The sequence below is a fragment of the Neofelis nebulosa genome, chromosome 16 (assembly GCF_028018385.1).
Source record: "Neofelis nebulosa isolate mNeoNeb1 chromosome 16, mNeoNeb1.pri, whole genome shotgun sequence".
In the NCBI taxonomy this organism is placed as follows: Eukaryota; Metazoa; Chordata; class Mammalia; order Carnivora; family Felidae; genus Neofelis; species Neofelis nebulosa.
Window position 1 is genome coordinate 8,128,218 of NC_080797.1, and position 15,941 is coordinate 8,144,158.

Sequence of the window (15,941 nt, forward strand, 5' to 3'; positions counted from 1 at the left end):
TCTGTGGCCCAGCTCTTGGGGGGGGGGTCACTGATATTCCCAGAAGATCACTGTGCTGGTCATTGCTGGGTTTTGATGGCAGTGACACGGCTGCCTTGGCATCTGAGGGTTCGTTGAAGAAGTGGGGTCCTTTCTGCTCTCTGACCTGGGGGATCTGCCTGGTCAGGATCCCTTAGGCTTGTGCTAAGGGCATTTCTTGTGCGTGTGAGCGTGTCTTCCTTGGACTTGCAGCAAAGACACCGTCCAGCCCTGTGGGCTTCACAAGTGCCCGATGGTGACACGTGCCGCGTGTGGAAGAGGGGGCTGGGGAGATCTGTTCCCACAATCGCTAATATTTCCAGGCTCAGCTGACCGCCGGGGATTGTGGGCCTAAAACGTCTATTATTTTGAAATCTGACTCCTATTTGAACAGTTACGATCACAGCCATCTGATTCTAGCACTGAAATACCTATTATTAAGATCCTAATGGGGGGGGGGGAGGGGAGGCAGGTATCTATTTAAAGAGAAGGGACCTGTGTGTGGCCCTGTGTGCTCCTCATCAGATTAAGAAGAAACAGGAGGTTGGGAAGGGGAAGGAGCCTTGGAGGGGTGACTGGGCCCCCACCGCCCACCTGTAGGTCGGTGACCTGTGTCCAAGGGAGCCACCCTCTCTCCTTCGGCGTGTTTCTTCATTGGTGAACTGGGGATCGCAGGACCCCCCCCCCCCCCCAGAGGCGCGTCGTGAGGATTAAATCAGATAATGCGCGGGAGAGTTTCTCCGCAGGCTCACAAGCACTATATAATTATTAGCTGTGATGATCAGTTTGAGAAGCTGGCTTGCATAACGAGCTGCTCAATTAAGCTGCAAACCTCCCCCCTGGCCTGAGGCCGGCTTGTCCTGCTGGGGCCACTGGGAGGGGCACGCAGGGCCCACGCGCGGGGGAGGGGCTTGCCCTTGGCCATGTCGTGGTCTCCTCGTTTCTTCTTGGTACCACTTGTGCCCAGAGAGGTTTTGGGTACCTGGACAGGAAGCCCGGCCGGGGAAGGGAGGGGGGAAGGAGGGAGCCCCAGGAAGAGAATGGAAAAGGCTTCGTTCCAGGACCTGGGGATGGGGGTGGGGGGGGGGGGAAGGGGACTTGCCTGGAAGCTGCCGGAAGGTTTGGTGCCAGGGATTTTCCCACACAGTCCTCAAGCCGTGTTCCCCACCCAGTGAACCCACGGGGCTGTCTGGGAGCTGGTGGCTCTGTCTTGAGCACAGGGCCCGCCATGGAGGACCGCCCCCCCCCCCCCCCCCGGGAGCCTGTGGAAGGGACTCAGGAGGCATGTGCGGAGATGAGGGAGAACCCACTTGTGTATCTCTGCCATCAGCCACGAAGCAAGGGGGAAGCAGCCCACAGGCTCCAGTGGGCAGGGGCTGAACAGTCTGTCACAGCACGAGTCCGCTGGCTGTCATTTGCAGGATCAAAGAAAGTCCTGGGGGCCCCTTGTGTGCTCTTTGCCACATGTGTGCAGACTGCAGACCATTCTGGGGAGAGAGGGATCCCTTGGAGCTGGTGGCAGCCAGAATGGCTTGGGTGACCCACAGGCGGTCAAGCTCAGGAAATCTGTCCGCCGTTCAAGGAATCTTTCTTTGTGGCCAAGGAGGTTTTGCCTTTGGACTTGGGGATAGTGAGGCTCTCCCGGTTTCTAGCTCTGTTCTGTGGTGTCTTACTCCCGTGGCCCAGTGAGCCATTTCGGTTGCTGCCAGACCCTTGCGGTGGGGTGGGAGGAGGTGCCTGGGTGGCTCAGTCGGTTAAGCGGCTGACTTCAGCTCAGGTCGTGATCTCACGGTTCATGGGTTCAAGCCCCACATCGGGCTCTATGCTGACAGCACAAAGCCTGTTTCAGATCCTCTGTCCCTCCCCCGCCCCGTCCCTCGAGGCTCCCCCTCTCAAAAATACGAAGAGCTGTGGTGGTTGGCTTTCTTTCCGTCGTGATGGTGGCACTTTTACTCTGGATGCTAAACTCTTAAAGAATGTCCAGATGTCCAGTTGCCAGTGACTTAATACCAGGTGCAGAGAGAGAGGGGGACGAGGATCCGAAGCAGGCTCCAGGTTCTCTACTGACGGCAAGGAGCTCGATGCGGGGCTCGAACTCCCCAACCACGAGATTGTGACCTGAGCCAAAGTTGGTCGCTCAACCGACCGAGCCACCCAGGCGCCCCTAGACTCCACCTGCTTTTGAGTGAAATGCAGAACAGACTGAGAGCCAGGACTCTTTTCTCCTCCATCCCATTAGCCCCATGACACTGCCACGTTCTCCTAAGTGGTTGATGGGCAAAGTGGGTCAATCCAGCCTTAGCGCAAGCCAGGGATGGCTCCAGGGCTGTGAAGCGGCCTTCCTTGGGGACGACCTCCTTCCCCCGAACTTGTTTTTGAAGAAGGAGCTCTCCCAGCCTGTGGCCCTTTCTGGCTCGTGCGGTAGAACTTTGTGTCGTTTCCATAAATGTGCTTATTAGTGCTTATTACTGTGCTCTCAGTAGATGAGGGGTGGCTTGAGCTGGAGGTTTAGGATGTCCTACTGGGAGGTAAATATTTGGTCAGAAATGGTGTGGGAATTGCCTTCTTTACCATTCCCGGGCCCACATAGAAATCTCTATCCCATAGCTAATGGAAGATTGTGCATCCGGGACCAAAACTGTCGGTTACTGTTATTTGCAAAGCTAACTGCCACCACAAAACAGCTTTTTTTCTTTTTTAATGTTTATTTTTGAGAGAGAGAGAGAGAGAGAGAGAGAGAGACAGCGTGAGGGGGAGAGTTGCAAAGAGAGAGGGGGAAAGAAGAATCCGAAACAGGCTCCAGGCTCCGAGACATCAGCACAGAGCCCGACGCGGGGCTCGAACCCACGAACCGTGAGATCGTGACCTGAGCCAAAGCCGGATGTTCAGCCCACGGAGCCCCCCTCCCCCGCCGGTGCCCCCAAAGCAGCTTTTTGGTGCCAATATCACGGCCTGCATCTCTTATAGGTTGTTAACAGTTTTGTCGGCATACTTTTATTTAAATTAAGGCTGTGATAGAGATCTTATGAGCCCCCCCCCTTTTTTTTTTAATGGAATCTAAAGTATTTTTTGGAAGCTTCTAGAGCTGGGTCTTGGGAATTTCCTCTTGGCAAGTTTGCGTCCGTTTATATACTTCCATCCGATCTCACCTGGGTTTTAGGTTGCCGCGTGCTTTTTGCCGTGAAGGCGTTTTTGTCCATGGTCGCCGCGTTGGAGCAGGTATGGCCTGGATGGGCCAGGGGGACCTCTTCCTCCTGGTTCCCGCCGCACCCGTGCCCAGGCTTGGTGAGCACACGAAGACAGGCTGGTGGGGACTCCTGGATGGCACCGTCTCTGGGGGCTCCAGGTGCTGTGGTCAGGAAGGGTACATACCCAGAGGCCAGGGGCCTTTGTGTTGTGACCCCTGATGTTTGGGGCGGTCGGGAAAGCTGGGTAGCCTGCACCGTGAGTCAGGGGTGGTGCCCACGACAGGATCGGGAGAAACTCCCCTCTCTTCCTTCCTCTTTTTGTCTCGGAGGAAGGTGCTGTCATACTTCACGGAGATAGCATCTGGCCCCCCGTGGGGATGTTAAGGTGCCTTCCGGGGACGACCCGCCGTTGGCACTCTCTCGCGGTTCCGCAGCCGTTCCCGGTAACAGAGGGGAAGCCGGGATCGAAAGTGTCGTCTCGGAGACGCGCGGCCAAAGAGGCGTCCCCTCCTGAGCCGACTTTGCTCTGCTTGCTTTTCCCCAGGGACCTGATGCCGAAGACCCTGGACGGGCAGATCACCATGGAGAAGACGCCCAGCTACTTCGTGACCCGCGAGGCGCCCGCGCGCATCTCGGCCATGTCCAAGGACACCAAGCTCATCGTGGTGGTGCGCGACCCGGTGACCCGGGCCATCTCGGACTACACGCAGACGCTGTCCAAGCGGCCCGACATCCCCACCTTCGAGAGCCTGACGTTCAAGAACCGCACGACGGGCCTCATCGACACGTCGTGGAGCGCCATCCAGATCGGCATCTACGCCAAGCACCTGGAGCACTGGCTGCGCCACTTCCCCATCGGCCAGATGCTCTTCGTGAGCGGGGAGCGGCTCATCAGCGACCCGGCCGGCGAGCTGGGCCGCGTGCAGGACTTCCTGGGCCTCAAGAGGATCATCACCGACAAGCACTTCTACTTCAACAAGACCAAGGGCTTCCCCTGCCTCAAGAAGGCCGAGGGCAGCAGCAAGCCCCACTGCCTGGGCAAGACCAAGGGCAGGACCCACCCGGAGATCGACCTCGAGGTGGTGCGCCTGCTGCGCGAGTTCTACCGGCCGTTCAACTTGAAGTTCTACCAGATGACCGGCCAGGACTTCGGCTGGGACTGACGGGACCCCCCCCCCCCCGCCCCCCCCAACCGCCCCGGCGCGATGTGACTTTCCCACTTGGCTTCTATGTTGAGAGAGATTATATGTATGTAAAATGTACAGAAATCTATTTTATAATAATTTATTTTTAATTCATAAGCAATTAATTCACTAAGCTGCCTAGCCACACTCTTCAGAGGGTTTAGCTTCGCAATCCGTTCACATTCCAAAGCGTCTCATCGGTTCTTTTCCTCACAGTTGATGGTGCTTCCGTGTGTCCCCCCCCCCTCCCCCCCTCCCCCATTCTATTTAAAAAGAAGAAAAGCACAACTTGAGATTTTTGTCGTTACGGGTACGCAGCCTCCGATCGCTGGCTGAATTCGCTCGCTGTCTCCTTGTGTCTTGGGTCTCCTAGTGCGGCTCCCATTTCTGTCCCTGCCTGCACACCTCGCAGGAACGCGACACCCCCCCCTCCCCCCAGAGGGTCACGTCTCCTGTGGCAGCTTCCTCGCCCCTGTGTTGACATTTCCAAGGACGTGGACGCCAAACCACAGCGCTGAGGCTTTTCCCCCAAGTCTGCTCAGCTCGTGGGGGACATCCCTGCCTTTGCGGGGACGCCTGCCTCCTTTCTGGGGAGTCCTTCATGCCAGGGTCCAAACGTTTACTTGGGCGTGGGGTTTTGAAAGATGGCCCTGTGTCCTCTTCTGTCCCAGTCCCTGGTTCATTGAGCAGCTCGAAGCGTATGCAGACGATAGTTCCTCCTTCCCAGGCCCCGTGTGTGTGTGTGTGTGTGTGTGTGTGTGTGTGTGTGATATGCTGGGATGCTGCTTTAGAAATAAAGAGGACCTCTGATTTGCACGCATACGCCATGCCCCGTTCTCCAGGCCAGACAATTCTGCTTTGACACACCAAAGAAATCCCCTAGGCTAACAGAATCTCCTGGCACACACCGCACGGGTCCAAAGGGGTCAAGTGCATCCCACGCCATCAGAGTCCGCCAAGGTGCTGCTAGGTGCAGAGCCAGCCCCAGTTGGGCACATCCCAGTAGACTGGGAGTAGACAACCTCCGAGGGGAGAAAAGACAAACCCCCCGCCAGAAAGGCGGCCAGCAGAAGTGAGCCCTGGCCCCCTCGCTTGATGTCTGGAACTCTCCTCCTCGGAATCCCTGGCTCGTCCCAGATTGACCACACAGTCTGCAGCCGACGGCCAGACTGCAAGAACGAAGAGTGGCTCTTGTAAAGACAGGCTGGGAAAGCCGGCCCCGTGTTGCCTGGAGACACTCACGCCTGCCATTTGTGGAGATGTCCCCTTGTTTGAGCTAGGTCCCGCCAGAAGGTTTCCAGCGTTGTTGCTGCTGATGGCCGAATGCTTCCCCCGGTACCTCTCTGCCGAGCGAGCAGTGGAAGATCATTTTTGAGGACTTGGCCTGTGGCAGTTGGGTAACCCTATAGCAATGTCGCGTAACGAACATACTCCCCGTGTCCTGTTTTCCGAACCACAACTGCTTCTGCCATCAGAGGGTTTTGATTCGAGTTCTGCTTTCGCCGGCGCACCTGCGGGAAGGTGACGCGTCTCGTCAGGATGGTCGGGGCGTGATGGTCACGAAGTGGCTTTCGTGTGTCGTTGCGGGATAACTTGCCCGACAGAGTACGAAAACGTGTATGAAAGGAGAGAGATGGTCCCTCTTTAGCAATCGGTCAGGAGGTCACTGGTCATTAGGTGATGTCTGGTTTGTGTTTGCCCACAAGTTTCAGCCCGGGTGCACCCAGCTCGCCCTTAGCAGCAAAGCGATCGTGGGTCGGGTGAGGTCTGTGTAGGACGATGGGCCGGGGGGCTCCGTGCGATCCTCAGATGTTCTGTTCGTTTCAAAGCTCTGTTACTGCCTCTCCCAGGTAGCTTAGCACCTGCATTTCGGGGAACACCCTAACCCTGGCGTGGGTCTTTCTCCCTTCTTGCTGCTTAGGCATCAAGACATCTGCAGAAGGGTGCCGATTGGTCCAGAAGGGTGCTGATGGGTCGGTCGTGTGGTTTTCCAGTCTGAAAGCTCACTAGAAATAAAACCACGGATGCTGCTTTTCAGTAACAGAGTATCGTTTCAAGTAAAAGCCAGTATCCACGCCCTCCGCCTCACCCCTGCCCTGGCCACACTCTGGCCAAATGCGAGCCCCGACAGGGCTCGTGATGCAGAGTTTCAGAAAGGTTCGGAGGAGGGCTCGGGACAAAGCAGTCCGCCTTCGGGTCCCCGCCGTCTCTCCGGGCTGGACAATTTGGATGAAGTTGTTTATTCCCTGCCTTAAAACAGAAACAGGAAGTTTTCAGATAGAAGGAGGGGAGGGTTATTGAGTCATGAGCCCTGAAGCCAGTCAAGATTCTATTCTGGGTCAAAGCCTGGAATCCAAACAGATGGCGCTAATTAGCAATGACGGACTAGAGCACGTTTTTCTAGAGCAGACAAATAAATCAAACTTCTGCGCATCTCTTCATAGAGGTCTGATGGCTCGTAATTCCTGACGGATCCAGACGCGACATCTGCCCCCAGGTTACACCTCATCGTGTGATAGTTATTGTAGAGCCCGAACCCCCATGCCTTCCTCCTGTAGGAGTTAAGCAACACAAACACATAAAATTCAGCCTTGAGTTTCTTCCTGTTCTAGCAATCTCCAAGGCCACCGACTCAAGTTTTTTTAGCTGTTAGAAGACAAACACCCATTTCATGTTTTGGCCTTTTGTCTCAGCACGTTTTGGGTTTCTTCCAGTTTAAAGCTCTGCTGTTCAGTGGGGTACTTGGCCCCTCTCGGTTTTGTCTTCTTATTAAAAGCAAAAAAGATAAAGAAAAATAAAATGGGAGGTTTTTTACTGTCCCAGAAATCCGTGCTCGCTTGGAGGTGTTTGTATCGTAGTCTGGTAACTTGGTAGGTCGTACCTGGAAAGGTATTTAGGTATATTGGCTGCCTAAGAAATACTTATTTGGATGATGGAGGAAGAGAAATTATCTTTTTCATAGGATTCTCTTTGGAAGTTATTTCGAGTGACAGTTTAGACTTTTGGAGAAACAGTTTCAGATCTGCCAGGATATTTATTTACGTAAGAAAGGAAAACGGAAGGCTCCGATAAACTAGAGATATTTACGCGTGGGTCTCAAACGCAGACACAGATGTCCGTGTCATTTTTTTTTCGTTATTCTCGAGAAGGATGGTCCCTTAAACTTAAAGGTGTGGTTAGATTTTTTTTTTCGCTTTTGTAACCTTAATTTATGACGGAGTTCATTCAGCCCAGGAATCTGAAATACTGTGCAAATTCTGGCGGCGTGTCTTCTATAACCTGGATGTTAGCATAGCCAATATGTACAAAAAAAACAAAAAACAAAAAACAAAAAAAAACTAAATCAAGTATTTTGTCCTATGTATAACACAGATTAATTTTACACAGAGAAAAGAGGTTTCTAGGAAAATGAAAATCTGGTAATTCATACTATTTCTTTGTATGGACGAATAAAATATATTTTACCAACTTGTGGGTACTTTTATGTCTTACGGCGTGTTGCGGGGGGGACGGGGGCTGTGCTGGTTCGTTGAATAACCAATCAGATGCGCGCAGTCGTGGGTGCGCGTGTGCGCGCGAGCGCGCGCGCACACACACACACACACACACACAGGCATTCTGAGGGTAGGTTGATTGGCAGACTTCAAAATCCAACTAATCTACAAATATGTGAGGCAGGTTCTTTGTAAATGACTCTCAAGGCTACGAGATCAGCGGGGAGGCCCCAGCGCCCCCCCGGAGGAGCGTACTGGCCCTCCACGCACACCAAGGCCGCTGTGTGCTGCTGTTTCTGAGTGCATCAGGCTCCAGCCAGGGTGGCAACCTGGAAGCCACCATGTGGGGGGACCTGTGTCACGCTGCAGGTACGGTGAAGCAGTGCTTTGGTGGCTGGGTGATCTGGATAGAGGTAGCATCCCTTCCCACGTGCACAGGGTATCCTCACTGCGGTTCTCTATCTTTGGCCCGTAGCAGGAGACTTCCTGTTTCTTTCGACGGGACACACCCTCTGGACGCTGATTATTTACTATTTTTTTATTTAAAAAAATTTTTTTCAAGTGTGTTTTGAGAGAGACAGACGGCATGAGCAGGGGAGGGGGAGAGAGAGGGAGGGAGCGAGAGAATCCCAAGTAGGCGCACTCTCAGCACAGAGCCCGACACGGGACTCGAACTCACGACACCGTGAGATTGTGACCTGAGCGGAAACCGAGGGTCGGATGCTTAACCAACTGAGCCACCCGGCCACCCTGATGATTTACTACTTTAAACATTTGATTCATTCTTGTATCTTACTTAGTTTTATTTTCAATTTTCAATTGAGATTTAGGTTGCTGCCCCTCTGGTTGGGTTTTAGAGCAGGTGACACCAAGTAAGGCTCAACCCCGAGAGTTGATAACCCCGAGGCTTGATAAGGCTCAACCCCGAGAGTTCTGCCGCCTTCGTTTTTTGGAAACCACTCTGTTGAGGTCTGATGGGCCTACAAAAAGGGAACATATGTAATATAGGCAACCCAATGAGTTTCGTGGTAAGTATTCACCCATGAGGCCATCACCACTATCAATGGCATAAATCTATCCATCCCCTCCAAAAGATCCTTCCTTCCGGCCAGCTTTATTTTTTGCGTGTGATCAGAACATTTCACATCAGGTGTACCCTCTTGGCCAATGTTTAAATATTCTGTATGGTGTCGTGAACTCCGGGCACTGTGGGGTCCGGTCATTCCTGGGACGCCCGTCATTTTGTACAACTGAAACTTACTTCGCCTCATTTCAAAAGGGAATGGGTTACAGTCTTGGGTGAAAAAGCCATTATCTCTTGCCAGGGAGAGGAAGTACTCAAAAAGACATAAATACGATGAAAACAAATCAATGCTAGTCATTTCTGGCTAGATCTAACTCCAGCCTCGCTTGCCGTGGGCTCGCCCGCTGTTCCTGGCAACGGTGACTCCTGGTGAAGGCTAGAAGTTGACAACTTTGCATCTTGCCCTGAAGGGTGGAGAATTCAAGAGGGTATGACTTGGTGCTGTCTGGTGTTGAGTTCGTGAATCCCTGAAACCCGAGCATCCCCTAAATCGTCTCTGGGTTTTCTCACATTAAAAAAAAAATAATAAATTAATGTTTATTTGTTTTAGAGGGGGAGAGAGAGTGCAAGCAGGGAGGGGCAGAGAGAGAGGGAGACCCAGAATCCGAGGCAGGCTCCAGGCTCTAAGCTGTCAGCGCAGAGCCCGACGCGGGGCTCGAACTCACGGACCAGGAGATCACGAGCTGAGCCAAAGTCTGATGCCTAACCGACGGAGCCACCCAGGCGCCCCTCACGTTGTTGGAAAGTGTGGTTCGCGCTGAGAAAGCACCTTGTGTGCAGGCACAGAGTTGGACGTCAGCCTAGCATTTCAGGAAGGCGGCGGAAAAAACACCCCACCTCAGTCGAGAACGCTGGGCAGGTCAGGCAGGAAACAAAAATGCTGGAAGCCCTAACACACCTCAGACCAATGACATTCGAATCTGTAGGAGGTGAGGCCCCGACACTGGTAGGTTTCAAAAGTTCCCCAAGCATGGACCTTGAAGGCATTACGTTTGCTGAACTAAAACCGAGGGAAGACAAATACTGCACGATCTCACTTATGCGTGGAGTCTAAAAGAGAAACACTCAGGGACATAGAGGGTAGAGCAGTGGTTACCAGAGGTTGGGGGGGGGGGCGGGGTGTGTGTGGGAGAAATGGGAAGATATTGATCAAAGGGAACAAACATCCAGCTGTAAGACTCACGAGTTTAGGGATCTAATGTACAGCCTGGGAATTATAACTGATGATACTGTATCGTACACTTTACTTTTGCTAAGAGAGGAGATCCTTTGAAGTTTATTTATTTAGAGAGGGAACGAGAAGGGGAGGGACAGAGAGAGAGAGAGGGAGCGAGAATCCCAAGCAGGCTCCGTGCTGTTGGCGCAGAGCCCGAGGTGGGACTCGTTTCCACCAACCACGAGATCATGACCTGAGTCGAAATCAAGAGTCAGACGCTCACCCTCCTGAGCCACCTAGGCGCCCCGAAGCTTACACAATCTTATTTGTCAATTAGGTCGCAGAAAAGCTGGAGAATGTTTAAAAATAAGATAATGTAACCGAAAAAGCTCCCCCAAGCGGTTCTCTCATGTAGCCAAGCTTGAGAGCCACGGTTCTCAGAGTGTGGTGTCTGGACCCCCGTCAGTATCCCCTGGGAACCTGCTAGGCATGCCCCACCTCAGAGCTACTGAATCAGAAATGCAGGATTTAATAAGCTCTCCAGCTGATTCTGATTCATGCAAAAATTTGAGACTCCCCACTAGGGGCATAGGCTTCTTATTCCATTCTGAAACGAGAGACCTTGGATCTCTCTGATCAAGCACATTGACCTTTCACCAACCAAGGCAATTATGGAGCCGTCCACCCCCTTGTACCTCTGGGTCTCCTTTTGGAAAGTCTGGATCAGTAGCTGTCTCTGCGTTTCAGATAGTGGTCACTACTGCCGGGATTACCCTCATTCTGCTGGGTCCCGTTTTATTCGGGAGGCCCCCATATAGTCACCTCTAACGTATTCCTGTGAGTGGAATGACAGATGCGTATATCACAGAGGATCTTTTCAAAGAGGGTTAAACTCCTTTAACATGCCACTTTCGGGGCGCCTGGGTGGCCCAGTCGGCTAAGCATCTGACTTCGGCTCAGGTCATGATCTCATGGTTCGTGGGTTCGAGCCCCGCATCGGGCTCTGAGCGGACAGCTGGGAGCCCGGAGCCTGCTTCGGATTCCGTGTCTCCCTCCCTCTCTGCCCTTCCCCTGCTCCCGCTCTGTCTCTCAAAAATTAATAAACATGAAAAAAAAATTTTTTAATGCCGCTTTCCACCTCACCTTCTGCCTTCAATCTTCAACAATACATCCCCAGCATTTCCTATGTGATAGACAATGATTTCTTCTCATCCTTAGCAACGGACTCTACGCTTGATCCCCAAAAGCCCACTGACTTGAGGCTAGAGACTCCGTCTGGCCCTCGTGTTCTCAGCTGTGATGGGCGGATCTAACTATCTCTTAATAGCAGTATCTAGTTTCATTTTTCCATTCTCGCTCATTTTTACCATCACTAGGTGTATGCCGGGTGAGGGGGCAGTCTCGCAGAAAGTCAGCAGTAGTAACATTCCGGTGGGCTCGGAGCCCGCGTCCTCCATTTGAGAACTCGGCATCTTGGCTCCGTGCCACGGTCTAGTGTTTGTGTGGGAACTGAAAAGGGACTTGAGACCTTGGTGCAGAGGTGCCTGAGAGGCTTGGAGAAGCTTCCCTGCAGGGACTCCCCTAGGCTCCGCCTGTTTTCTCTTTCAACACATTTAGCAAAAGACAGACGATAGAAGACGCCAAGACTGAGCTGAAATCAGTAGGCAGCAGAAAGTCTCCGGAGCTTCTTGAGAAGAGAAGGCGTGATATTCCGTAGGAACCGGGGCAAGAAGGGGCTGGAGTCAGAGATCGGCTCATTCATCCAATACGTATTTAAGGAGCGCCCACTGCTGCTAGGGACACAACCTTAAACGCCACACGCTCCCTGCTTCAAGGAGTTCACATTCCAGGCAGGGAGGATTTGAAGGATGTGTGCAGATACAGCAGAATGCAATATGGCAAGGGCGAAACACCATGGGAAGTCGGGCGGGGAGATCCTAACCTGATCCGGGGCAGGGGAGGGGGAGGGGTCGTCCCTACAGGTCTGGCAGGAGGCAGCCAGGTGATGGATGGAGGGCGAGAGGCAGGCAGAGGGCAAAGAGAGACGTGAATAAATGCAGCCAGTTGTGGGGGCAGGGACGGAGCCCGGATTGTGTGGGGGAAGGGGAGAGGCTGGGTCTGGAGGCATCGGCAGAAGACTGTTTTGCAGGCAAACGAACAGCGGTTCGGCCGCTTCCGAGCTCTAGTCTCCTTCATCCGGTTGCCGACCTGCTGCCTGCATCTGGACGTCTCCATGAGTATCTCAAGTAAAAGCATGTCGTAAATGGAACCCTCGGTTCTCTTTCCTGCACCCCCTCCCCTGAGCCTGCTGCCTCGGGGGCGTCAAGCCAGAAAACTTGGAGTTGTTCTTGGCATCTCTTTCACATTCTTCAAGTCCAACCCGCGGTCCCTTTCCTCCCTGTTCCCCAAGCTCCAGCCACAAGAGTCTTCTTTTCTTGTCGCTCCCAAGGAAGCCAAGGTCTTTGTGGCCGCCTTGCTCCCAACTCCTGGCCTGGCGAACTTATGCTCATTTTTCAGAACTCAGCACCACCCCCGTAGGCAGGAACTCGGCCCTTGGTGAGGTCTTCTCTAACTGTGGTTACCCCCCCGTGAACCACACGGGCGGGCGTTCACACCCTTCGGTAGCCTTTTCCCACACTGACTGGGTGCCGTGTCTCCGAGGGCTTTAATCATCAGGAGACAAGGGAAACAGGGTTGTGCCCACGACATTTCATTGGCCTGGCCACCTCTGCTTCCCCTCTCTTAGGACACTTGCGCTTTGGGGCGCCTGGGTGACACAGTCAGTTGAGCATCTGACTTTGGCTCAGGTCATGATCTCGAGGTTCATGGGTTCGAGGCCTGTGTCGGGTTCTCTGCTGTCAGCGCAGAGCCCGCTTCAGATCCTCTGTCCCTCTCTCTCTCTGTCCCTCCCCCACTCATTAAACATTAAACATTAAAAAAAAATTTTTAAAAACATTAAAAAAATGATAAACATTTAAAAAACATTAAACATTAAAAAACAGAAATAAACATAAAAAAAAAAAGAACAATCGCTCTTGGGATGCCCCCTTGGGGAACCCAGCTGCCATGCTATAAGTAGCCGAAAACGAATGGAGACACCATGCATGTTTTGGGTGACAGTCTCAGCTGGGCTCCCAGGAGACAGCCGGACTCAACCGCCAGCCGTATCAGCCAGCCACTTTGGGGGTTCCAGCTACCTGAGCCCCTCCACCGACTGCGGCTACAGTCAACCTCACATGGATTAGAAGAACCACCCAGCTGAGCCCAGTCAACCAACAAAATCGAGCGAGATCATGACCGCGTTTGGTCTTAAGCCACTAAGTTTGGGGGTGCTTTGGATAATGGAGAATTGTGACGATCCCCAGTCTGGATGAACTTATGCTCTTCTTGTAGCTCAGAGAATCCAATCCCTTTCCTCCATAGCAGTTGCTGCACTGTGTTGATCTGGCTGTATTTCATGGACGCAAGATGCAAAAAAACCTGCCGATCTGTTCCGCCATCTTGGTTCCTCCCTCCGCACTTACTGCAATGTATAGCAGTGCACGTGTTTGTGTTCCTTTGTGGTCTTTCCCCAGCACTAGTCCGCCATTTCCATGACAGCAGAGACTATGGCTTCTTGTTCATCAGTAAAGGGTCTTCAAGGTACCCAAACCCAAGAGCTGCTTGACTTCTGTTGGACGAAGGAAGAAAGTGTTGGGATTATATTCTGAGGGTGAAAGGATAAGAACTTTAAACAGGTGAGTGACGACGTTTTACGTGGAGGAAAAGTGCTATCCTGAAAGCTAGCTTTTCGTGAGGACGAAATACTTCTTAGCTTTCTTATGGTTTTTTTTTTTAATTTTTTTTAACGTTTATTTATTTTTGAGACAGAGAGAGACACAGCATGAATGGGGGAGGGGCAAAGAGAGAGGGAGACACAGAATCGGAAGCAAGCTCCAGGCTCTGAGCCGTCAGCCCAGAGCCCGACGCGGGGCTCGAACTCGCGGACCACGAAGATCGTGACCTGAGCCGAAGTCGGACACTTAACCGACTGAGCCGCCCAGACGCCCCAACTTATGGTTTAAGAAACAGTAAAGACTTTGGGTTTTAGAAAGAGAAGGCTTCGACATCCAGGTGGCCGACCGACACACGAAAAAATGCTCAACTTCACTCATCAGGGAAATACGAATCAAAACCACAAGGAGATAGCACCCCACACCTGTCAGAATGGCTCGCATTCACAACTCAGGCCACAACAGATGTTGGTGGGGATGCGGAGAAAGAGGATCTCTTTTGCATTGTTGGTGGCAATGCAAGCTGGTGCGGCCACTCTGGTAAACAGTATGGAGGTTCCTCAAAAAACTAAAAATAGAACTACCCAATGACCCAGCAGTTGCACTACTAGGCATTTATCCACGGGGTACAGGTGTGCTGTTTTGAAGGGACACATGCACCCCCATGTTCATAGCAGCACTATCGACAATAGGCAAAGTATGGAAAGAGCCCAGATGTCCATCGATGGATGAATGGATAAAGAAGATGTGGTCTATATATACTACGGAGTATTACTCGGCCATCAAAAAGAAGGAAATCTTGCCATTTGCAACTACGTGGATGGAACCGGCGGGGATTATGCTAAGTGAAATGAGTCAGAGAAAGACAAAAATCATATGACTTCACTCATATGAGGACTTCAGGAGACAAAACAGATGAACATAAGGGAAGGGAAACAAAAAGAATAGAAAAACAGGGAGGGGGACAAAACAGAAGAGACTCATAAATATGGGGAACAAACTGAGGGTTATGGGAGGGGGTGTGGGAGGGGGGATGGGCTCAATGGGGGAGGGGCACTAAGGAATCTACTCCTGAAAGCATTGTTGCGCTAGATGCTAACTAATTTGGATGTAAATTTAAAAAAAAAAAAAAAAAAAAATACAAATGAGCTAAAAAAAAAAAAAAAGAAGAAGAAGAAGAGAAGGCTTTGGCCTTGAGCCTGGGAAAGAGACGATGAGACAGGCCAGAGAGACCAAAAGTTACTGAAAGGTAATGTTAAAGGTGGCTTCTTTAGGCAGTGACAAAACTCAATGAAGGGATTCTAATTTTTTGAGATGGGCTCTAGAGAGACATTTAGGGAGACAGGAACCTGAGGGAGGAAGAAGACACAGAGAGAAGCTGGGTTCTGAGAGCGTCCCCCAGGGACACGGGAGAGGCCGGGTCCCAAGGAAGAGTTGAGCGGATTTTTTACGGTAGAGTTGGAATGGTTAGGTCTGTGCAGGTGCCTCCTGTGGCTGCTGTGAGCAGGGACCACTAACTGGGCACCTTCAAACTGTAGAAATAGACTGTCTCACAGGTCTGGAGTCCGGACACCTGAAATAAAGGTGCTACCCCTAAAACCTTCAGGGGAGGATCCTTCTTACTTCCCGAAGCTTCTGGTAGCCCCAGGCATTCGTTTGTTCAGGGCAACAAAACGCCAATCTGCCCCTGCCTTTTGTGTCTGTGTCTTCACATGGCATTCTTTGTATTTTCTCCCTTCCCTCTCGGGAAAGTGGAAGTCTATGATTTCTTTTCCTTCTTTCCTTCCTTCCTTCCTTTCTTCCTTCCTTCTTCCCTTCTTCCCTCCCCCTTTCTGTCTTTCTTTCCTTTTCTTTTCTTTTCTTTTCTTTTCTTTCCTTCCTTCCTTCCTTCTTCCCTTCCTCCTTCCCTCTTTCTTTTCTCCCTCCATTTCTTTTCTTCTTTCTTTCTTTTTCTTTCTTTCTTTCTTGCCTTCTTGCCTTCTTCCTTCCTTCCCTCTTTTCTTTTTTCCTTCCTTCCTTCCTTCCTTCCTTCCTTCTTCCCTTC

The 15,941-nt window shown here is 51.9% G+C and overlaps 1 protein-coding gene across 1 annotated transcript in view; it reads left to right on the top strand.

Annotated features, from left to right (window-relative positions):
- LOC131496842 (heparan sulfate glucosamine 3-O-sulfotransferase 3B1) overlaps positions 1–7,858 on the top strand; it is a 39,594-nt gene extending 31,736 nt beyond the window's left edge. Inside the window, exon 2 of the mRNA XM_058702570.1 lies at positions 3,751–7,858. Within this exon, the coding sequence (XP_058558553.1) occupies positions 3,751–4,369 (619 nt within the window). The 3' untranslated portion in view covers positions 4,370–7,858. The remainder of the gene's footprint in view (positions 1–3,750) is intronic.
- Positions 7,859–15,941: the final 8,083 nt, after the last annotated feature.